Source organism: Lutra lutra, chromosome 10, assembly GCF_902655055.1.
Source record: "Lutra lutra chromosome 10, mLutLut1.2, whole genome shotgun sequence".
NCBI classification, from domain to species: domain Eukaryota; kingdom Metazoa; phylum Chordata; class Mammalia; order Carnivora; family Mustelidae; genus Lutra; species Lutra lutra.
This window is the reverse complement of record NC_062287.1, coordinates 47562601-47587204: the sequence shown is the minus strand read 5'-3', so window position 1 is coordinate 47587204 and position 24604 is coordinate 47562601. Positions and strand designations below refer to the sequence as shown.

The 24604-nt window shown below is 40.2% G+C and overlaps 2 protein-coding genes across 2 annotated transcripts in view; one reads left to right on the top strand and one right to left on the bottom strand.

Annotated features, from left to right (window-relative positions):
- The window catches only part of ANKRD42 (ankyrin repeat domain 42), a 64335-nt gene extending 43206 nt beyond the window's left edge, over nucleotides 1–21129 (top strand). The window contains exons 11-13 of the mRNA XM_047692609.1: nucleotides 12363–12489; nucleotides 14937–15078; nucleotides 19291–21129. Of these exons, the coding sequence (XP_047548565.1) occupies nucleotides 12363–12489; nucleotides 14937–15078; nucleotides 19291–19380 (359 nt within the window). The 3' untranslated portion in view covers nucleotides 19381–21129. The remainder of the gene's footprint in view (nucleotides 1–12362; nucleotides 12490–14936; nucleotides 15079–19290) is intronic.
- A 1965-nt stretch (nucleotides 21130–23094) lies between these two features.
- The window catches only part of CCDC90B (coiled-coil domain containing 90B), a 38463-nt gene continuing 36953 nt past the window's right edge, over nucleotides 23095–24604 (bottom strand). The window contains exon 9 of the mRNA XM_047692610.1: nucleotides 23095–23645. Coding sequence (XP_047548566.1) covers nucleotides 23590–23645 — 56 coding nt within the window. The 3' untranslated portion in view covers nucleotides 23095–23589. The remainder of the gene's footprint in view (nucleotides 23646–24604) is intronic.

The window sequence follows — 24604 nt, the reverse complement described above, 5'->3', positions numbered from 1 at the left end:
GAAGTTCTCCATATTTAGTTTTCCATATTTAGGAGTCTGTTTCTTTGTTGTTTGTTTGCAGTTTGTCTGGGACAACATCATGTACTTGGAGGGTATTATGCCAAGTGAAATAAGCCAGACAGAGAAAGACAAATACCATATGATTTTATTTGTATATAGAATATATAAAAAAAAAAAAAAGCACAACAGATGAACAAAGAAATAAAATTTGTGAGAGCTCCCAGAACGTTGTCAGGCAGATGGCTAGTCTCCAGGGTTTGGTGAAAGCCTCTTCCCTAGCTAATGCAACCAAGCGAACACCTGAAGATGTTGATGTCAGGGGCTCCTAATAAACAGCCCACTGAGCTCACCCTATAGTGAGGCTCAGAGTTAATGATCCCTTCAGTATTTCCAGATAGCTTTATTTTAAAGAGCTTTGTTTACTCATTTTTAGAATGGCTTGTTGGGGCAGAAGGAGAGGGAGAGAGAGAATCTTAAGGAGGCTCCCAGCCCAGTGCAGGGCCTGATGTAGGGCTTGATCTCACAACCCTGAGATTGTGGCCTGAACCAAAATCAAGAGTTGGATGCTTAACTGACTGAGCCACCCAGGCATCCTTAAGTAGCTTTATTAAGATATGATTCACATACCATTCAATTTACCCATAAAAGTTAATACAGATTAGGGGCGCCTGGGTGGCTCAGTGAGTTAAGCCACTGCCTTCGGCTCAGGTCATGATCTCAGGGTCCTGGAATCGAGTTCCGCATCGGGCTCTCTGCTCGGCGGGGAGCCTGCTTCCCTCTCTCTCTCTCTCTCTGTCTACTTGTGATCTCTCTCTCTCTGTCAAATAAATAAATAAAATCTTTAAAAAAAAAGTTAATACAGTTTAATGTTTCTTAGTATAGTCACAGATTTGTGCAACCATCAGTATAATACATTTTTAAACATTTCCATCACCCCTAGAAGAAACCCCACGTTCATTAGTAACCATTCCCCATTACCCCTACTTTCTTTTAAACTTCCTCCCAAACCCCATCACTAGGCAACTACTAATCCATTTTCTTTTTGTATAGATTTACCAATTCTGGGCATTTCCTATGAATGGAATGGTACCATATGTGATGTTTTATAACAGACTTTACTTAAAACAGTGTTTTCAAGGTTTATATACCTTGTAATGTGGATCATTCCTTTTTATTGCCAAATAGTATTCTTGTATGAATATACCAATTTTATCATCTGTTCATCAGTTGATAGACATTTGAGTTGTTTTCACATTTTGACTATTATAAATAATGTGAACATTCTTATACATCTTTTTGTGTAAACATGTATTTTCATTTCTCTTGGGTATATACCTTGGTGTTAGTTGGAACTGTTGAGTCATTTGGTAACTCTAGGTTTAACATTCTGAGGAACTTCCAAACTGTTTTCCAAAGTGGTTGCATCACTTCACATTCCCACCAATGATGCATGGGGGTTTCAGTTTTTCCACATCCTTGCCAATATTTGTTATCGTTTGTCTAATTGATTGAAGCTCTTCTAGTGAGTGTTAAGTGTTATTTCATTATAGATTCTGTTTTTACTTTTTGTAACTGAAGTATAATTAACATACAGTTTTATTAGTTTCGGGGGTACAACATATTGACTCAACAATTCTATGCCTTACTCAGTGCTTACTTACCATGACAAACATAGTCACCACCTGTCTCCATCAAATATTCTTACAACATTATTGTTTATATTCTCTGTGCTGTACTTTTCATCTCTGTGACTTACTTATTTTATAGCTGGATATTTGTGCCTCTTCATCCCTCTTATTTATTTCACCCATCCACCCACCTGGGAACCATTAGTTTGTTCTCTGTATTTAAGAAATTGTTTTTGTTTGTGTGTCCATTTGTTTTGGTTTTTAGAAGTCAAAAATAAGAGAAATCACATGGCATTTGCCTTTTTCTGACTTATTTCATTTACCATAATACCCTCTAGGTCCATCTACATTGTCACAAATGGCAAGACCTTATTCCTTTGTATGGTTGAGTAATATCGCATTGTATCTGTATACCTTCTCTATTCATTCGTCAGTGGACACTTGGGTTGCTTCCATATCTTGGCTATTGTAAATAAGGCTGAAGTAAACATAGGGGTGCAGATATCTTTTCAATAGTGTTTTCTTAACTTTCTTTCTTTCTTTTTTTTGAGTAAATGCCCGGTAGTAGATTTACTGGATTCTACTTTTAGTTACTATATTTCTGTTTTTAATGTTTTGGAAAACCTCTGTACTGTTCCCTGCAGTAGTGGTACCAGTTTATATTTGCACCAACAGTGCACAAGAATTCCCTTTTCCCCACATCCTTGTCAGCACTTGTTATTCTTATCTCTTAGATACTAGCCATTTTGACTCATATGAGGTAATATCTCATTGTGGTTTTGATTTGCATTTCCCTGATGATTATTGAGGTTGAGCATCTTTTCCTTTATCTGTTGTCCAACTATTTGTCTTCTTTCAAGAACGTCTATTCAGATCCTCTGCCCATTTTTAATCAGAAATTTGATTTTCAATCAGAATTTTATAAGTTCTTTTTATATTTTAGATACTACTTATCAGATGCTATCATTGCAGGTATTTTCTGTTCACTAGGTTGTTTTGTTTTGTTGATGGTTTACTTCACTGTGCAGAGGTTTTTATTTTGATGTAGTTATAATAGTTTATTTTTGCTTTTGTTTCCCTTGCCTTAGGAGACCTGTCCATAAATATGTTGTTAAGTCCAATGTCAAAGAAATTACTGTGCTATGTTTCTTTCTAAGAGTTTTATGGTTTTATTTGGGTACTTAATATACTTTGAATTTATTTTTGTGTATGGTGTAAGAAAATGGTCCAGTTTCATTCTTTTGTATGTAGCTGTCCAGTTTTCCCAGAACCATTTGTTGAAGAGAATGTCTTTTTCCTTATTGTATATTCTTACTCCTTTCCTGTACATTAATTAATGACCATAAAAACATGGTTTATTTCTGGGCTTTCTGTTTTGTTCTATTGTCTATTTTTGTGCCAGATTTGATTTCTACAGCTTAGTGGTATATCTTGAAATCTGGAATTCTGATGCCTCTAGCTTTGTTCTTTCTTAAGAACAAAGATTCTACTGAGGATCTTATATACTTAACATACAAGTTTTAGGATTATTTGTTCTAGCTCTGTGAAAAATAATAACAGCTTTTTTTTAAGAGGATTTATTTTTTTTAAAGATTTTACTTAAATATTTGATGGAAGAGACAATGAGAGAACACAAGCCGGGTAAGTGGGAGAGGGAGAAGCAGGCTTCCTGCTGAGCTTGATCCAAGGACCCTGGGATCATGACCTGAGCCAAAGGCAGATGCTTAACGATTGAGCCACCCAGGCACCCCAATAGTGTTTTGATAGGGATTGCATTGAATCTTGGATTGCTTTGGGTAGTATGGGCATTATAACCATATTAGTTCTTCCAGTCCATGAGCAAGGTATGTCTTAATATTTGTTTGTGTTGTCTCAATTTCTTTCATTAACCTTCTATAATTTTCAGAGTATCAGTCTTTCATTTCCTTGGTTAAGTTTATTCCTAGGTATTTTATTCTTTTTGGTGCAATTGTAAATGGAATTGCTTTCTTAATTTCTCTTTCTGCTACCTTAGTATATAGAAATGCAGCTGATTTCTGGGTATATTGTACAACTTTACTAATGTCATTTACTACTTGTGGTGGAGTCTTTAGGGTTTTCTATGTGTAGTATCATGTCATCTGTATAGTGATGATTTAACTTATTCCTTACCAATGTGGATGTTTTAAAAGTTTTTGTTACTGTCTGATTGCTGTGGTGAGGACTTCCAGTACTATGTTGAATTAAAGTGTTGAGAGTGGACATCCTCATCTTGTTCCTAATCTTAGAGGGAAAGCTCTCAGTTTTTCATCATTGAGTATTTTCTGAGCTGCAGGTTTGTCAAATATGGCTTTTATTATATTCAGGTATGTTCCATCTAAATCCATTTTATTGGGAGTTTTTTTTTTTAATCCTGAACAGATGTTGAATTTTGTCAAATGCTTTTTCTGCATTTGTTGAGCCTTGTTTTTATCCTTTGTTTTGTTGAGGAGGTGTATGTATCACGTTGATTGATTTGCAAATTCTGAACCACCTTTGCATCCCAGAATAGATCCCACTTGATTATGCTAAATGATCCTTTTAATGTATTGTTCAGTGTGGCTTGCTAATATTCCTTTGAGAATTTTTACATCTATGTTTATCAGAGATATGGGCCTGTGGTTTTTTTGTTTTTTGTTTTTTTCTGGTTGTTGTTTTTGTTTTGTAGTGTCTCTGGTTTTGGTATTAGAGTAATACTAGTTTTGTTGAATGTAGAAGTTTTCCTTTCATCTATTTTTGGGAATAGTTAGAGGAGAATAGGTATTAACTCTTGTTTAAATGTTTTTAAATTTAAATTTAAAATGTTTAAATGTTTGAATTCACCTGTGAATACATCTGGTCCTGAATTTCTATTTGTTGGGCGTTTTTTTTTTTTTTTTTAATTTTATTTATTTATTTGACAGAGATCACAAGTAGGCAGGCAGGGGGGGCGGGGGAAGCAGGCTCCCTCATGAGTGGAGAGCTGGATGTGGGACTCAATGCAGGGCTCAATCCCAGGACCCTGAGATCATGACCTGAGCTGAAAGCAGAGGCTTAACCCACTGAGCCACCCAGGCACCCCTGTTGGGAATTTTTTGAATACTGATTCAGTGTCATTACTGGTAACAGTCTGTTCAGATTTTCTACTTCTTCCTGATTCAGTTTTGGAAGTTTATGTGTTTCTATCAATTTCTTGTAGGCACTTTGTTGGCATGTAATTTTTTGTAGTATTCTGTTAAAATCCTTTGTATTTCTGTGGTGTTGGTTGTTAACTTCTCTTTCATTTTGGATGTTACTTGTGTCCTCTCTTTGTCTCTCTCTCTTTCTTTCTTTGTGTGTGTGTGTGTGTGAATTGGCTAAAGTTTTTTTTTTTTTTGGTTCTTGTTTTTGTTTTTTGGTTCTTTTTCTAGTTCCTTTAGGTATATGGTTGGATTATTTATATAACATTTTTCTTATTTCTTGAGGTAGGCTTGTTCTAACTCTCCCTCTTCGAATAGCTTTTGTTACATCCCAAAGATTTAGGACTGTTGTGTTTTCATTTTCATTTGCCTCCATTTCGTAAAAAATTTCCTCCTTGATTTCTTTGTTGACCCAGACCCTCTGCTGCCTCTTTGCCCTAGAGCCCTCCTTCTTCTCTTTCTTTGTCCCCCAACCATTGCCTTGCTTTCCTGTTCCTCCTTTCCCTACCTCCTTTTTCCTTGGGCCTGTCTCCCAACCTTTAGCATCCCTCAGATGACTCTGTATTTGTAGAATGTTGTTTAAAGCCATCATGTGTTTGTGCTTTTTTCCACTTTTTTTTCTTGGGATTTATTTCCAGTTTCATAATGTTGTAATTTCAAAAGATGAGGTAATTTCAGTCTTATTTAACGTATTGAGACTTGTTTCATGGCCTAACTTGATCTATCCTGCAGAATGTTCCATGTCTGCTTGAAAATAATGTGTATCCTGTTGTTTTTGGAAAGAATGTTCTGTATATACCTGTCAAGTTCATTTGGTCTAATGTGTCATTGAAAGACACTGTTTCCTCACTGATTTTCATCCTGGATGATCCATCATTGATCTTACTGTATTACATTTCTCCTTTATATCTGTTAATATTTGCTTTATGTATTTAGCTGTTCCACTGTTTGGAGCACAGATATTTATAGTTGTTGTATCCTTTGATTGTATTGACCTGTTAGTCATTATGTAATGCCCTTGTTGGTCTCTTGTTATACTCTTTGTTTTAAAGTCTATTTTGTCTAATACAAATATTTCTACCTCAGCTTTTTTTTTTTTTTTCCCAATTCCACTTTATGGGATATCTTTTCTCTTCCTTTCACTTTTAGTCTGTATGTGTCTTTAGGTCTGAAGTGCATTTATAGTTTTTGTTTTCAAGTCTGTTTTATCTGAAAGAAATATTGCTACCCTGGCTTGCTTTCTTCCTTTTCCTTTCCCTTTCCATCTTCTTTCCGCTTCTATTTGCATAGAATATCTTTTTCTGTCTTTGCACTTTCAGTCTTTTTGTGTCTTCAGGTCTGAAGTGAATTTTTAGTTTTTGTTTTGTTTTAAAGTCTATTTTACCTGAAATAAGTATTGCTATGTCAGTTTTGTTTTCTCTTCTCATCTCTTTTTTTTCTTTTCTTTTCTTTCCCTTTCCTTCCTTCCTTTTTTTTTTTTTTTTGGCTTTCATTTGCTTAGAATATCTTTTTCTGTCCTTCTGCTTTCAGTCTGTAGGTCTTAAGTGAGTCACTTGTGGGCAGGGTATAGGTGGATCTTGTGTTTTATCTATTCTGTCACCCAATGTGTTTTGATTGGAGCATTTAATCGATTTACATTCGAAGTAATTACTTTTTTAAAAGATTTTATTTATTTGTTTATTAATTTTTTTAAGAGAGAGAGTGCACACAAGCGGGGAGGGGCAGAGGGACAGAGAGAGAGAGAATCTCAAGCCGACTTAACTCAGCACAGATCCTGACTTGGGGCTCAGTCTCACGACCCTGAGATCATGACCTGAGCCGAAACCAGGAGTTGGACACTTAAGTGACTGAGCCACTCAGGAGGCCCTCACCTAGGATATTGTTAAGGGTCTCACCCATGTTCTCCACCATCCTCAAGTCCAGTGAGAATCTTTATGATCATTATTTTAAATTCTCTATCAGACATATTTCTTATATCTGTTTTGTTTAGGTATCTTGCTGCGGATTTGTCCTGTTTTTTTCATTTGGGATATATTCCTCTGTTTTCTCATTTTGTCTACCTCTCTGTGTCTGTTTTTGTGTACTGGGAAAGCCAGCTATGTTTCCTGCTCTTGCAAATAATGGCTTTAAGAAGGATAGGTCCTATAGTGCCTTGCAGTGCAGCATCCCCTGTTCCCCAGAACCTGGCCTCAGAGGGTGTCTCCTTGGTGTATTCCTGCACCCTGCTGTTGTGTCCTGGCTGCTTTTTCCTTCAGTTCATTCATCTGCCGAGGCTCACTTTGCTTGCTGTGGACATCATTTGGTCTCTAGCCAGGGTGAAGTGTACAATTTTAACAAGGTGAGCTCAGGTCTGCTTGCAGAATGAGACCTGCTGCTGCTGGGAGGATCAAGGCCCCATAACACTCATCGGTTGGATGACATGGTGTTGGCAAGATTTTTGCAGGTCTTCTGGGAGAGGGGACTGAGGCAAAAAGTAACTGAGAAGGGCAGATCCACTGATGCATAGGAAGGTGGGGCTTGGTGTAGGCGAGTTAGGTACTGAATATTGGCCCTGTGCTGGCTTCTGCAGGCTCTAGAGGGTGGCTTTGTTTTTATGCTGGGGCGCAAGGGAGGGAGAATATGCCTTCCAGCTCCTTTGTTTCTGGAGAGCTCTTCCTGTAAGAGAGTCCCTTCCCTACCCCTCTAGGACTGTCTCTGATGGGAATAAATAACTGTTCCTTGCATGTGCCCCTGGGGTTTTTTAGGCTGCTGCTTCTGAGTGATACATCTGCAGGCTGTTTGTCCTGCTGTTTCTCTAAGGGGGAGGACTCAGCTTCTTATCACTCTCCAGGCTCTTCCAGAACTGAGCCCGCAGATTTTAAAAATTCTGTGCTTTAAGTTGCTCTGGTTTTTAGAATTCACAAAATTCAGCCCCTCTGGCTTTCAGTGCCAAATGTTGTGAGGTTTCGTCTTCCTCGTGTAGACTCCCCAGTGTAATAAACCTTCTAGCCATTCTCAGGGCGGGTGTCTCCCTCCTGACTGTGGATGGTTTTGGTCCATTTTGCTCTCCACTGTGTCTCCTCCCTTCCTGCCCTCTTGGATGTGTCCTATTCTTTACCTTTAGTTGTGGAGTTTGTTCTGCTATTCTCTGGTTCTTTTTCTGGGTTATTTATGCTGATGTTAGTGTTACCTAATTGTATCCATGGGACGAGGTGAGCTTAGGGCCTTCTTATTTCACCATCTTCCCAGCCTCCTCTCTATAATCTTTGATATTTTAATTATTGTGTGTCATGGTGTGGACATCTTTGGGTTCATGTTTTTAAGAACTCTGAGCTCCCTAACCTGGATGTTTCTTTTAATCCCCAGGTTATGGATATTTTTAGTTATTACTTCTTCAGTAAGTTTTCTGTCTTTTTAGCTCTTTTTTTCCAGGATCCCTATAATGCAAATATTTGTTCACTTGATGTTGTCCAAGAGATCCCTTAACCTATCCTCATTTTTTAAAGTCCTTTTTCCTTTTTGCTCTTCACCTTGGGTGCTCTCCTTTACCCTGTCTCCCAGATTATTGATCTGTGTTCTCTGATCTAACGTTGATTCTCTCTAGTGTATTTTTTTAAATCTCATTTATTATATTCTTCAACTCTGATTGGTTCTTCTTTATATTTTCTCTCTTTGTTGAAGGTGTCACCAAGTTCATCCACTCTTCAGTCTGATGGGCATCTTTATGTCAATATTCTGAACAATTTATCAGGTGGATTATTTATCCTCATTTCATTTAGGTTTTTTCTACAGTTTTATCTTGTTCTTTAATTTGACCCATTCTCTTCCGTCTCATTTTGCCTGGCTTTCTATGTTTGTTTCTATGAATTAGGCAGAACAGCTATTCTCTTAAACTTGAAGGAATGGCCTTATGTAGGGATGTCCCTTGTGTTGTGTGTGTGTGGCTGGTGACTTTGGCTGGCTTGCTGGAGGTCCTAGAGCACTCTGCTGGGGCTGCCCTGGTGGCATGGGCAGAGTAGGGGTTGGTGCAGGGCAGGGTATTCCTGGGGCTCCAGTTGCAGAGGGCACGCTGGCTGGACAGCTGAAGCTCAGCTGAGTGTGGCTCAGGGCTCTTTGCATTGAGGGCACCTTGGCAGGACAGGTAGAGCTCAAGTGGGTGCAAGGCGGGGTGTCCCACTGTTCTCTGTACAGAGTGTGTCCTGTCAGGAGAGCTGAGACTGAAGTGGGTGCAAATCAGGATGCCCCAAGGTACTCTGTCCAGGGGGTTCCTCGGTTGAGTGGCTGAAGCTGAGGTGGATGCAGGCCAAGGGGTTCCTTGCACTGTGCTGGGGATTCTCAAGCAAGTCATCCTGAGCCAGCGTGGTATGGGTCTTGATGTTCTAGAGCACTTTGAGTCTGTGTCACATTGGTGAGGTGGCTGGAGCTATAGTGAGTATGGACCAGAGTGTCCTGGTGGGCACCACCACAAGGAGCCCGCCTTGGTGGGGCTGGTGTGGGCTAGGGGCCCAGGCTTACTGAGGGGACAGGCTGGCTATGGCCATCAGACCCTGCTTCCATCTGTGTTCTCAAGGTGGAGTGGGAATGTGAGCCCTGCAGCTTGCCAACCGTTTTGATTCAGAGAGTTCCAACAGCTGCTCCACTGTTTGACGCGACTGTTTGGATTCTAATTCTACTTGCCCCTTTAAACTTTGCCTTTTTTTTTCTATGTCTCTGGGCAGATGAATCTGCTCATTGTTCCTCAGTAGGTAGTCCCTTCCCTCTGTAGTTCACAACATCAGGAATGAGGATTCCCTTCACAGTGTCTCTGTCTCTCTTGCTGTTCTCTATGTGGTCTCTCCATCTTTGTGCAGAAGCTGTTCATTCAGTCAGCCCTCGGTTCTGACTCAGGAGCAACTGCTCTATAAATAGGTGTAAATCTAGTGTCTGAGGAGGAGGTGAGTTTAGGGTCTTTCATTGCTATCTTGGACTAGAATCTTGCAACATTTTAAAATTTTGATGAAGTACGATTTATCTACTTTTTATTTTCTTATTTGTGCTTAAGTTACTTTTTGGTGATTCTATTGAGAATTAGCAAGGACTTAGGACCTCAGAAAATGAGTGGTTGATTTGTAGACTTTCAGTTTACTTTTGAAATTGTTTGAGTAAGAGATGTTTTAAGGGGATCATTGTCAGTGAATCACAAAATTTTGAAAAGACGTTTTAGAAAAGAGCAAAGATGTGACTAGAACAGTATCCTATTGTGGTGTGTTTGATAAAATTCTATTCTTAGCCCCTTGCTGTACAGTGACGCTCACTGATAGCTGCCCAGGGTGTTTGCAGATGGTGAAGGTATGAAATCATGTGCCGTCTTCTTGTCCCAATTAAATTTTATTCCAGAGCAAAACCCAAAGGACAAGATGGCCTCCTCTTGGGATACTAGGTTTTGTCAGAGCACCTACGGGAGACTGGATTTCTTGTCATCCCAGAATTCCTGGAACTGTGCCTTAATTCAAAGCATTCTTTAGTAAATTATATTTAAGGCTATGGTATATAGAGCCCTATTTCCATTTGAAGTTTGACTCTTGATTCAACATTCCTGTCACATGTCATCCATCATCCACTTAGTCACCTTCAGTGACAAGATACTCATTATTTCTCAGGGGTCCCATTTTCATCTAACAGTGTTTGTGAGGATTAAAATGTATAAGGAAATTAGTATAGTGTCCACAAATACATGATAGCTCTTACTGTTTCTGCTGAAAAGTTTCTCCTTTGTTGAGTTAAAATATCTCTTCCTGGAGCTAATCTCATTTAATCCTACCTTTTACCTCTTATGACTCTGTAGAATAGCTCCTTCACAACATAGCCTTCAAATATTAGAGAATTAATATTATTATTTTTTAAAGATTTGACAGAGATCACAAGTAGAGAGGCAGGTAGAAAGAGAGGAGGAAGCAGGCTCCCCACTGAGCAGAGAGCCCAATGGGGCTCGATCCCAGGACCCTGAGATCATGACCTGAGCCGAAGGCAGAGGCTTCAACCCACTGAGCCACCCAGGAGCCCCGAGAATTAAAATTATTTTTTAAAGAATTATTATATAAGCTAAGTAGCCACAGTTCTTTTGCTCTCTTCTTCTGTAACTTGTTTTTTTTTAAATTGTCTCTACTTGGTTGTTAGTGGTTAGAGTGGTTTCCAAACCTATCTGCACATCAAAATTGGCTAAGGGACTTTTACTAAGTACCAGTAATGCCTGAACATGTAGGTCTGGTACAGGACACAAATGTACATTTTATTTTTTATTTTTTTAAAGATTTTATTTATTGATTTGACAGAGAGAGATCACAAGTAGACAGAGAGGCAGGCAGAGAGAGAGAGAGGGGGAAGCAGGCTCCCTGCCGAGCAGAGAGCCCGATGTGGGACTCGATCCCAGGACCCTGAGATCATGACCTGAGCCGAAGGCAGCGGCTTAACCCACTGAGCCACCCAGGTGCCCCCAAATGTACATTTTTAAAGAGTACCCCAGTTGATTCTGATATATGCAGTTTGGAAGCTGCAGCTCTATAGCCTACTGAGAGATAAATCACAGTGTTAAGTGTTAGGGAGAAGAGGCTGTGACTTGCTAACCTGGTCCCATAAAGGAGGGTTTCTCAACTTCTGCACTATTGATATTTTGGGACAGATGCTTATTTGTTGAGGGGGAGTCTCCTTTGTGTTTTAAGATTTTAGTAGCATTCCGGGGCACCTGGGTGGCTCAGTGGGTTAAAGCCGCTGCCTTCGGCTCAGGTCATGATCCCAGGGTCCTGGGATCGAGCCCCGCATCGGGCTCTCTGCTCAGCAGGGAGCCTGCTTCCCTTCCTCTCTCTCTGCCTGCCTCTCTGCCTACTTGTGATCTCTGTTTGTCAAATAAATAAATAAAAATAAAATCTTAAAAAAAAGATTTTAGTAGCATTCCAAGCCTCTAGATGCCACTAGTCTATTTCTCTCCATCCCCCAAGTGTGACAAGCAAAAATGTTTCCAGATGTTGCCACATGTCCTTTGGGGGAGAAAATCATTCCAAGTTAAGAGCTACTGCTGCAAAGAATAGAAAAATCCTAGTTTTGGTAGTTGGATAATAGCTAAAAGCAGCTCTCAATACTTCTTTCTCTCAGTGTTCTCTCGCATAAGTAGATATTACAAGTGATTAATCATAAAATTGGGGGCTGGGTTAGGTCTGGCTTATTTTAAATATATCAACCATATTCCAGTTTTTCTAATTTTCTTATATATAGTAGACTATGTGTGGTCTTGTAATGCACCATGAATCGTAAGAAACCGCGGTCGTCTTTAAAGCTTCCTGTTTATAGTATTAATAGCTGTGTCAATTTGATACATTCTCTAATAGCAGGAAAAGAGTCCTCCACGTAGGTCTTTCAGTGCTTGTTTATTCTGATATTTTGTTACTGATATTTCCCCTTCTATGTATATGCCACCTTCCTTCCACCCCCTGCCCAGAGCACTCAGCACCGGCTCTAGCAGAAGCATTTACTCAGGACCAGCATCCTGTGAGCACACGAGCTGTTGTCGGTCTAATCTAGGTCTGTTATTCAATTTGTCTTGCAGTGAGAGCTTATAAGAAAATTGTTGAATTGAGACACATGCTGGAAATTGCTGAGAGCAACTTTAAACACCTGGGAGGGATAACAGAAGAAGATCTAAAGCAGAAGAAAAACCAGCTTGAGTCTGAAAAGTAATGTCCTTAAAAACTCAAATGGTTTGTTTTAATTACCTTTCTAAATGCTGTGTGAAGGTTTGTTGATGAACAACTTGTTTTTCCATCCTTACCAAGAATGTAAGGTTCTATCCAGTTTTTCTCTTAAGGCCCCAGACAGAGAAGGTGTTAAGATTATTTTTAGCTGTGGTAAAGTATACATAACATGAAATGTATCCTCTTAACCATTTTTAAGTGTACAATTCAGTAGTGTCAAGTACTTCTCCAGTTTTGTACAACCGATCTCCTGAACTCTCTTCATCTTGTAAAACTGAAACTCTAGAGTTAAGACTTTTTAAAAGAATATATTTATTTTAGAGAGTGAGTGAGCATGAGTGGGGGGAGAGGAAGAGGGAGAACCGCAAGCAGATTAAATGCTAAGCCGGGGGCCCGACCTGGGGCTCAGTCCCAGAACCCTGAGCTCATGACCTGAGCTGAAATCAAGAGGCAGATGCTCAACTGGCTGAGCCATCCAGGAGCCCCAAGACTTTTTTTTTTTTTTTTTTTTGAAACCATGGCTATTTTGAGCTTTTCAACCAACTGCCTCTAACCATTCCTATCCAGTTGGACTGGAAGGGTGGGAGGGGGGAGTCAGAATTTGAACCCAAGTCTGTTGGACTCCAAACTGTTAGACTGTTTGACTGTACTGTTAGACTGTACTATAACTGTTAGACTGTTATCTAAGATGACTATGATTCGGAACTTTTAATTCTAACAATAGCGTTTCACTGTGAAGTGGTTATACTGTTGATGTGATTTTGAACAAATTTTTTTTTTCAAGATGGCTTTGCCTTTGAGCCAGTATGTACTTTCACTTCAGCTGAGACTGAAGTGTGTCTTCTGAGTGAGCTTTAATACTTCTCTAGCATTGGTTCTCCACTTCGTGTTGAGTACATCTTAAGACATATTCTTTAGGTACAAATTCCTGCTTTTAGGTCTAATTGTCAAGAAAAACTGGGTAAGTATTGGTTTGAGGGATGTCCTCTTGATTTTGTTGTTATCTGTTAGTTAGATCAGAGTCAAAATACAACAAAGCATGGTTGTATTACTGTGTCCTGGGAATGATTTTTCCCTTCTTATTTGCTGAATTCTAGGCTTGCACAGTGGGCATTCTTCTTCCCTATTCTCAGTCTCAGCCCCACACACTTCCATACCGGACCTACTGCCAAATGCTCTTAGATTGCCCTCCTGGGAACCTGACATCCTACCTGGATTGCCTTGGGAATTCTCTTCCCCCCACCCTCCAGCAATAAGGCAGAAGAATACCCTGGTTCAAGTCACATCATCTCTAGTCTGGATTTACTTATTTGTCTGAGATAGGTCTCCCAGCTTCCTGTCCCTGCCCCCTAATTCCCACTCCCCCATTCCCTGCAGTCTGTTCTCAACACAGTGTCCAGAAAAATCATGTTAAAACTTAGGTACAGTAAATCTCAAATACCTTTGAAAGAAGCCAGGCACACAAAAATATGTAGTACACAATTTCATTTATAAGCATAGGCAAAACTAACCTAACATAGATATTCAGAATGTGATTCCTATGGGAAACGAAGGTTGCCTGGGAGAGGCATGGGGGACCTTTCTGAGGCAATTGAAATATTCTATATCTTGGCCGTGGTGGTGTTCACAGGCTTTACACATTAATCGAAACTCACGTTCAGTTGATATTTGTGTATTTTACTCATAGTAACTTACAAACCATTTAAAAACTACAAAAGCAAAAGAAAAGAAATCTCAGGTCATGCCATTTCTCTGCTCAGACTCGCTGGTGGCTTCCCACTTTGCTCAGAGTGAGAGCCTGGGTCCTTGCTGTGACTTCTAAGGCCCTGTTTTTCTGGCTCCCTTTGGCCTCCCCCAACCTATTGCTCTTCCTTTAAACTACCGCAGCCACATTGGCTTCTGCTTTTCTTCCAGTTCGCCAGGCATACTTCCACCTTAGAGTCTTTACCCTTGCTCTGCCCTCTGTCTGGAATGCTCTTCCCCCGGATGTCTGCTTGGTTACCTCTCTTATTTCCCTTAGGACTCTGTTCAGAAGATCCCTTCTCAGTAAGGCGTTCCCTGGCCACTGTGTACAAAGTGTTAGTCCTCTGCTCGACAGCATCTGATATCAATCACTTTTTCTTGCTTTATTTTTTTCTCCCTTAGCATTTTTCACCTTCCCCATACTATATATTTGTTCGTTTGTGGTCTTTCTTCCTCCACTGCTCAAGTAGGCTCCAAGAGGGCACGTTGGGCCTGTTTTGTTCATTGTGTTATCGCTGGTGTCTAGATCAGTACTGGCTCATAGTAGACTCCCCATTCATACTTGTCAAGTAAATTATTTCTTTGTTTTATTTGCTGTACATGCAATGCCTGGATGCTTTTCACTATGGCTAAAAATAATTGTTAGCTGATACTGGAGATTGAGAATAAATTTTTTTTTCCAACAGGACTATCAAGGAGCTGCAGGACCAGCTGGAGTATGAACGGCTTCGTAGAGAAAAATTAGAAGGTCAGCTGGATGAATGTCGTGCAGAGGTGGATCAGCTCAGGGAGACACTGGAAAGGACTCAGGTCCCCAACTTTGCTGCGGTTGGTGTCCTCCTTAGCACATTTCTTTCTCTCAAGAAGTATAGAAGAGTAGCTAAGAGCATAAGCTTTGGACTAGGACTCTTTGGGTTTGGTTCTTGGCCACAACCTTTTTTAGTTTGGACAAGTCATTTCACCTCTTGGCCGTACTTTTATTTTTATTTATTTATTTATTTATTTTAAAGATTCCATTTTTAAAAAATTTTTTAAATTTTTATTCATTTGACAGAGAGAGAGAGATCACAAGTAGGCAGAGAGGCAGGCAGAGAGAGGGGGAAGCAGGCTCACCGCTGAGCAGAGAGCCCAATGCGGGGCTTGATCCCAGGACCCTGAGATTATGACCTGAGCCGAAGGCAGAGGCTTAACCCACTGAGCCACCTAGGTGCCCCAAGATCTCATTTTTTATTTGACAGAGAGAGATCACAAGTAGGCAGAGAGGCAGGCAGAGAGAGAGGGAGAAGCAGGCTCCCTGCTGAGTAGAGAGCCGGATGTGGGGCTCAATCCCAGGACCCTGAGATCATGACCTGAGCCAAAGACAGAGGCTTAACCCACGAGCCACTCAGGCGCCCCTTGGCTGTACTTTTAAACTGGAGATAATGATTTATACTTTGTAAAGTGTTGTAAAGACTAAAGGGATGTATCTCTCTACATGGCTTTATCTTTATGTATAATACGTGATCTGTACACACACATACATATGTATCTATCCATATAGGTACCAGTTAGAACAACATCCTCATTCATAAGTGTACAGTGTTACTGAGACATAGAAGGAAAGATACTTTTTAAAAAAGATTTTATTTATTTATTTGATAGAGATCACAAGTAGGCAGAGAGGCAGGTAGAGAAAGAGGAAGGGAAGCAGGCTCCCTGCTGAGCAGAGAGCTGCTGCGGGGCTCCATCCTAGGACCCCGGGACCATAACCTGAGCAGAAGGCAGAGGCTTTAATCCACTGAGCCACCCAGATGCCCCAAAGCTTTTTTTTTGTTGTTAAGATTTTATTTATTTATTTGACAGAGATAGTGAGAGAGGGAATACAAGTAGGGGGAGTGGGAGAGGGAGAAGCAGGCCTTTCACTGAGCGGGGCTTGATCCCAGGACCCTGGGATCATGACCTGAGCTGAAGGCAGACGCTTAACGACTGAGCCACCCAGGCGCCGGAAAAAATAATTTTTTAATTATGATGAGAATTCCCAGACAGCTAAAGTATGTATATTTTAACATTCTAAATGGCCAGAATAAAGTAGAATCGAGTCCATGTAAGATAGCTTCAGCTCATCAAAAGAGGTTTTTAGTATATGTGATGCCAAAATAAGCATATCCTCAAAAGAAGTTTGAAGAGTAGAAAGGAGCCAGGGTGGGAGTTGTTGGTGCATCCCTTTATTCAGATTACAGAGTAATGAAAGCTAACTCTTGTAACACTTCACCTCTACAAAGTTCTTTCAGGTGTTATCATATGTCATTTGATCTACCCTCATTTAACATGTGAGGAAACCGAGGCTCAGAGAGGTTAAGTGACTGGTCTAAATTCACACAGCTAGTAATGGTGGGACCAGTGTTTAATTTCTAGCTTTTGACCCCATAGCCTTAGCTCTTCTCATAATTTATAGCTAGAAATATGAATTTGGAATTCAGAATATAGCTCTGAAATACAGAAAGATGCTTTCGAGTGACAGGAAGGACAACTCTGTAGAAGGAAGCTGAAAAGAAATGAACGTGGAAAACAGATACAAAAAACAAATACTGAAAAGCAGGTGGAGTATAGAGAATAGAGTGAAAACAGCAGGAAACCCCCAGCGGTGCTTGTATTGGGGCCGCCTTATCTCAGAGTAGACAGGCAGAGAGCACCCTGGGGATACACTGTGACCCTCATTCTCTCCTGTGAGTGAAGACAGCCGTGATGTGGCCCTTGGGGAAGCTCATGTGACACGGTGTAGGGCTTCAGGTACGCTTCATATTTTCCTTCCGTACGGACATGTTTTCTTCAGTCATCACGGGTGAGTTAATTCTGTTCCAGACCCGTATCACCTCAAACCTGTTTACTAAAAAGCACTTCCTGGCTTCTTATATTTTGCACAAACTTATCATTAGTCTCTAATAGCCACCTTTAAAATATTAAAATAGTCTGTGTGCTTGTTGTAAAATGGTAAAAACAGGGCAGTTGTTCCCTCCCACACCAAGTCCCAGTCTCTGGAGGAAGCTATGGGAAACCATTTGGTAGGCCTCATGTTCCACAATGTTCGATTCATTTACAAACACGTATGTGTATTTGTCTGCATGTATAAATTCAAATGCTTTCACAGAGTTTCAGTATTTCACCAGTCCTTAATTTCCCAAGAGATGTGATTAATTATAATAACCCATTCTCTTCAGTTTTGTGGTGCTTACCTTGTACCACGCTTAGTCCCCGGGGGGAATTTTGCACAGACAGGCCAGCCCTTGCAGTCACAGGCTGTCGACTAGAAGACTAGGGGACACTTACTTCCGTTAATGACCGCTGACAGTCCCAGACTGGTTGTTGCCTTGTCACTCTGGGGCAGGCACTCTGCCGACCCTGCCGCCACAACAGGAATGTGTGTTGTTTTGTCTTGCTCCTAGATCCCTCAGAGAGTACCCGAGCCTCACCTTCTTTTGAGTCCTTGCACATTGATTTGTCTGCCTAGAAGACTAATGCTTTTTAGTGACCGTTTAAAATATTTTCTAACCCTGAAGTGTCTGTTTTCAGGGTTGGGTTTGAGTCCATAATCTCCAGCACATCCTCCCTCAAAACTTTGCTCTCTACCAACAGTGTGTAGGTTTTCAGGAGAGCTGACTCTAGGGCTCTGTCCTCTGGGCCCATTGTGTTTTGCAGCCCTGCTCGAGGTTAATTGAATTTTTGTGAATGAGCGAATGTTGCCGACCTCTAATGGCAGCTGCAGTCCTGGCACTGCTTTTCTGCAAAAGCTTCTGAGTCTCAATTTCATCTTTAAAAAGGGGAAAGCACTTACCTCACGAGATTGTATTGATGTTAAATGAAATACTGTGTGGAAATACTGAGGTATTTTCTATCTGGTAGTATTCATAGTATTTCTATTCCCCCTGCGGCATATCCTTTTCTCCTTTTTCCTTCCTTTCGTTTTCTATATTCAAGTTGAATAAATATTGTCAGTAGATAAGTAAATGTGTAGAGCCCAGTGCTTCTGAGAGTAGGAGGAGTTAGTTTATTTGGGAGTCTAAATATATAAAGTAGAAGTACAAATGAACTTTCCATTCAGTGATCATTTCTATAGATTCTTCAAGAAATTCTGCCTCAATCTCCTGCCACCTCCTGGTCAGGACCTATGATTACATTCAGCTATACCTTAAAGACTCTGCCCTGCAAAACAATCTGAGAATAGTATAATTTCTATCCAGGAAACAATTTCTCAGGGTAGTCTCTTAGGATTGTCTGACGTATATAATGCACTTAACTAGTTTTTGATAATAATAACTATTACTGTTTTGATAAGTATTTTTGTAGCCCAAGGGTGTGGGCAGGAACAGCTTGGGGAATAAGTTCAGGGGTCTGCCCAGCCCTGCCCAGGGTCTTGTGCCTTGTGCTGTTCTCGGAGCCCCTGCATTCAGCTCTGTCCAGACCAGCTGGGTGCGGGGAGAATTAGTCATAAAGGATTAACATCCAGTGAGCATCTACTGTATTTCTAGCCCTCGCTAGCTCCTTCCCATGCCATTCATTAAGTGAGCCCTCTGTGCTGGGTCCCGATGATATTGTGATGGATGAGAAATATTTGGAAACAGTGGCAGACAGAGTAGGTAGTAGAGGGATGTTGTGTAAACACAAAAGAGGGAATGGAGGAACCAAGAAACGTGATTCCTAGAACTATGGGGCTTGCAACGATTCCAGGCTTTCTAACACTGCCCAAGTCAGGTAGCAGTACACTGAGAAGTGCTAGGCTAAGATAAAAGCAGAAATCACTAGGTGTTTCTTTTGGGGATGGGATATATTGGGTAGAGACAGGACTGGTTGATTTCTCTAGGTGTCCTCTAGTCTGTGAGGCAGCACAGAATATGTGTACTGGTCCTTCAGATTGGAAAATTTACACAAAGTCCTAAAAGAAATTGAATCCAGAGTTGAAAATAATAGCATGGCTCAATTTTTCCTGTGGAACAGATAATGGAGAAAGATGAAATTGTGTCTAGAGTAGTTATCTCATCTGGCCCTCTTTTCCTTTGTTTTTAGGAAGATGACTCTTCTTGTGAGTCAAGCAAAGAGAAGAGGCGAATTAAGAAAAAGGTGTCTTCTGGGGGAGTTTTTGTGAGAAGATACTAATCAGTGGAATAACTTTAAATAAACTTGCTTAATTTTTCTTGTAAATTGATATAAATGTAAATCTATACAAATTCTCCTCAGAGTTCGTGTTATGTACGATTTCAATTCTGAAGGCAGAGATATGTTATAGTGTCAAAGGGATTGCTAAAATTCTATGCACTCAGCTGGGCTCCCCCTCCCAGAATATTTTTTAATATATTTATGTAGGCAAGACTCTACATTTATGAGGAATTAATTTTACAAGTATTAACACAACTTTATAAGTCTAGTAACTGAAAGAAATATAGACATTAAAAATTATCTTATTTTCTAGAGAGTATTATATTTTAAACTTTTCAAATGACTTAAAAAGCATCTGGAGTTGGGAGAAAATGCAAAATAAGATGAGTAAAAGGGCATCTTTAGAGTAACAACCAAACTACTCTGGAAAGTTTTATATAAAATAAAACTATGCTCTTGTAAAAGAAAAAAACCGTATGTTTGCTAAAAATACTGATTTAAATAATATGTTTTAGGATTCAACCCATTTTTCTGTCTTGCAAGCTTTATAAGAAAGCAATATAAATATGAGGCCGACTGGACAGGATAATAGACCCATGGCTTATTATTCTCTCTTCCCTCCCCCTGCTGTTGCAGACCAAAAAACAACAGGATTTTGTTTCAGTTCTGACTTCATGCCCTCCTTTCTAACTCTACCCACTTCCTCCTCAATGTAGCCAATTTGTGACTTGGGTGGTTGTCTGGATCTGCCTCCCTGTGAAAGGCAGCCGCCTTCTCTCCACACACCAGACTGCCCACCCTCTGGGCTCTGGCACGTACTTTCCCTGAAAAGCCATTCTGATGTAGCATCATTGGGACCAGTTTGCCCAGACGTGAGTGTGTTTGCATGCGAGACCAGTTCGGGCTGGTTGGGGGTCTGTAAGCAAGTTTTTAAAAATGCCTTATCAATTCTTTTTGATAACCTTGATAATCAGTATTGTTAGTTTCTCTGTGGTTTGCAAGAGGCCTTTGATCTGTAATAAAACATTTGATACTTAGTATGGGTTAGTCCTATGCCCAGTCCTGTCCACGTATTATCTTGTAATTCTCAGCACAGCAGTAGGAGACAGAGTTTACAGATGGGATTTGTGCAGAGTCATGCAGCACAGTGGAGCCAGGATTCTAACCTTAGTGGGGCAAGTTCAGAGTCTGCAATCTTAACTACAGGAATCCCCAAATCCAGTTTCTCACCTCCTGGGATTACACACAGCCTTCCATCCAGCCTGGTGACCCTAAAGTGAATCCAGGCCCCATCTCCAGTCTCTCTACCAGCGCAGTAGGAAATAACTAGAAGAGTGTTGTCACAGAAGCATGCATCCTTGAAGGAAGAGGTTCCCTGGTTGTCCCCCAGTGCCTTTTCTCCTTTTTCCACAGTGTTAGGAACTACCTGGGCTTGTGGCTGCTCAGGATAAAAGCTGACGTCCCAGTCTCTCTTGTAGCTAAGACACCAAGTTGTGGCCAATAGTGTGTGAGCAGAAACAGTGTGTATATAACCTCGGGGTCATGACCTTAAAGGGAAGGGGCTTGCCCACATCTTGTCCCTTTCCACTTCTGGAATGTGAATATGGTGGTGAGTCATTGGACCCTGTGAATGAGGGCAACACCAGGGACAGCAGAACAAGAAGATAAAAAGGATCCTGTGCCTGGATACCTGGAGCTGACACACTAGCCTGGGAATGCGTATACCTAGACTGTAGGTAAGTGAGAACGTAAACCTCTTTGTTCTTTTTTTTTTTTTTTTAAAGATTTTATTTATTTATTTGACAGAGATCACAAGTAGGCAGAGAGGCAGGCAGAGAGAGAGAGAGGAGAAAGCAGGCTCCCTGCTGAGCAGAGAGCCCGATGCGGGGCTCGATCCCAGGACCCTGGGATCATGACCTGAGCTGAAGGCAGAGGCCTTAACCCACTGAGCCACCCAGGTGCCCCAACCTCTTTGTTCTTAAACCATTATTATTCTGGGTCAATTACAGCCACTGGATCAAAATTGTAATACAATCCTGAAATTATACATATTTAATCATAAATCACATATATGTATTATTGTCTGGTTATGCAAGTGTTCTGTAACGTCCTGTTGTGTGTCCCGTTATGTGGTGTTTCCCCACCACAACCAATTCTTGGATTTTCTGGACACCATTTGGGTGTTCCAACATTTCAGTTCTGACACTAACTTTCCAGTTAGCATCCGACTCCACAGCTTGAACTCAGTCCCAAAAGAATGTCGCCACTTCAGACACCCTTTTGCAAGTCCCACTTTGTCACTGATACTTCTGACTAATCAGCAGTTCAGGAAACCCCCTCCTCAGGTTCCAGTTGGTTGGAATGACCAGTATAACAGAAAGGATACATCCCAGGAACAGCCAAAATGGAGGAGATGCAGATGGCAAAGTGTGAGTGAGAGATGCATGGGGCTTCCATGACCTTCAGTGTGCCACTCTCCGAGCACCCTGATGTGTTCCTTGGATTGGCCAGTGGGAACTGAACTCAACCTTCAGCTCCTCTCCTGTCTTCTCCCTTTCCCAGCGGTTGCGTTGGGAGGTCAGGGAGGCTGAGAGTTCCAGTCTATAATCACGCCTTGGTCTATCTGGCAACCAGTCCCCATTCTGAAGTTACAGAAGGGCTCCCAGCCGCATGTCCTCTCAGCATACAGAATACACACTTACTATTCAGGAAATCTGGAGGATTTCAGGAGTTTTGTGCCAAGAAAACAGAAGCTTGTAACTACCCCTATCAAGAAAGTGCAAGGGTTTTAGATCTGTGCCAGAAATTGGGGACCAAGACCAAATATATATAGATCTCTATATATTTCCACATTATGTTTTTTACACAAAAATTGGAGTGAAGATGTTAGATGTAAGTACAAATGTTTTCCCCCACACCTTAGTTGTTTCTGCATCTCTTAACACAGAGGCCTCAACTTGTAGGTGACGAGAGCCCCGAGTAAGAAAGAGCCGGCCTGGCATATGAAGACTGTGTGGCTTGTCTGCTGTACAGCCTTGGCAACCATGGTTGTAGGAAGTTACAACTGGGTGACCTCAACTTCATTTAGCTTGTTTTTTCAGCTGCAAAATAAGGATATTACCACCCACCTAAGAGGACTGCTTTGAAAAAAAGAAAAGGTGAGCTGGTACAGATTATTTAGCACATTCCCTCTTGTACAGTCAATAGCAGCTATTATTCAACAGCGACAAACACTAAGTTCAGCATTGGTGACACCACTTTTTCAATTGCTTGGGTCTTTTTCTTTATATTAAAAAAATACTACATACTGTTAAATATTCATGTATCTAAATTCTTGAAGACTGACAAAAATGGGAATTATAAACTTTGATTTGTTTTTCAAATACGGTGAAGAAAACCCTACTGACTCCTGACTGGTCCTTATATAATCCTACTTAGTCACCAAGCAGAAGTTTACTGAATTTAAGTGAATCATTAAAAAAAAAACAAAAAAACCCACCTCTTCATTTTATGTAATAAATTTAAGATGGGCCCCTAAGAAGCAGGGATAAACTGGTATTTGTGAATTCAAAAAATTTTAAGCATTTGTAATAATCAGAGCTCAAGATATAGCAACTCGAAGATTTCACACCAGGTGTCCTACAGTTGCACTAGGGCACACATTATTTTAAAGTTCCTTGTTTTAATTTACTACCAAGAAACCCAATCTCCATATATGGTAAGTTGCCTTGAAAATCCAAGCAACTTTGTTAGAACAAGATTTTATTTTCTATGAAAAGGTAACTGTGCAGTAGTTACCAGGGAAGCTGAATACAATAACAAGGATGTAGGCTTGGGAGTAGTTTTTAAATTTGCAGCAGACATTAAAGAAATCCTAAATGATACACATTTGTTCAAGCAAACACAAGAGAACTCTGGATCAGTTTCTATGAACTATGAAAGGGATAAAGACAAAAAGCCTCTTTATCTCAATCAGGTTTTGAATGACAGCTTTTCAACATAATAAAATAAAGACAGACACACACAAAACACCAACTCAAAGCATATCTTCCCCTTTAAAAATATTTTTTAGTCCATATGTACTCTGAATAATCTTGTTGTATTGAGTATCTGCTGCAACTTCTGTGTTCAGAGTAAATGTAGCCTGGCGTAGTGTTCTCAAATCCGCGGCAGCAGCGGCAGCAGCAGCATGCTATCCTCGTTTCTCAACTATTTCCAGATTCTGTAAAATCCCAATGCTATTGCCAGGCAAGTAAACACTGAGGCTGTGAAAAGATACCATGTTATGGATCACGCATTTGATACTATTTTGCAGAGACAAACGCAATACTGTCATCTTCAAATTAAACGAAGAGCACAAAACAAGGGAAATCCCACCAATTTTCTACCTTAAGTGTTTTGTTCCCAGAAAAATTATGCTAGGGATAAAGTATATTCTTTAGGGCATGATAAATACCAATTTTAAAAAGCTTCCTATACTTTAAACCAGAATAAGGATGACAGTTTACAAATTATGTCAGTTAGAATCTATAAATAGTGCTTCAAGTCATTAGCATTAACATTAACCATGACTACTTTTAAGTAATTATGCAATCTAATTTTAGATCTTGTAAGTGAGAAAACCTTACCTGTATTAAGAAATGATGTAGTTAAGCTAATAAAATAGACATCCATATCATCCATAAAAGTTTGCCTTTTCAGTACATTTAAAAACAATTTCATGATTATAAAAAATTTATACATGAAATTTTAATGAAAATCCTCTAAAAAATTACAGGTAGAAGAAAAGGCTTTTAAAGTAGTTAATATGCCACTGCTCTTTTATATATGGACATTTTATATATGGACATTTTGAAAACTTTTGGTTCTCCCTTACGAAACTGAATCTGGGTGAAGCTTTTAGGGACTCCCTAGTTTCTAGTTTGTTTCAACAGCCTGGACTTTTAAAATAGAGACCCAGAGATAAATCGCAAACTTTTATGACTAAAGATTCAAGAAACAGCCTTCCATAGGAAAGCGACTGTAATTTAAACACATAATTCCACACATTATCTTATTTGATCCTAATAACTAACTGAAATCTGGTTAATGACAAGGTCATTTTTTTTTCATTTCCTTAATTTTAAGAAACGGGATTAGGTCTAAAACACATAGGGAGGCTGGATATTGAGGAAAAAGAGTAACATTTAAGTTTCTTGTCAGTTACACAGTCTGGTCAATTATA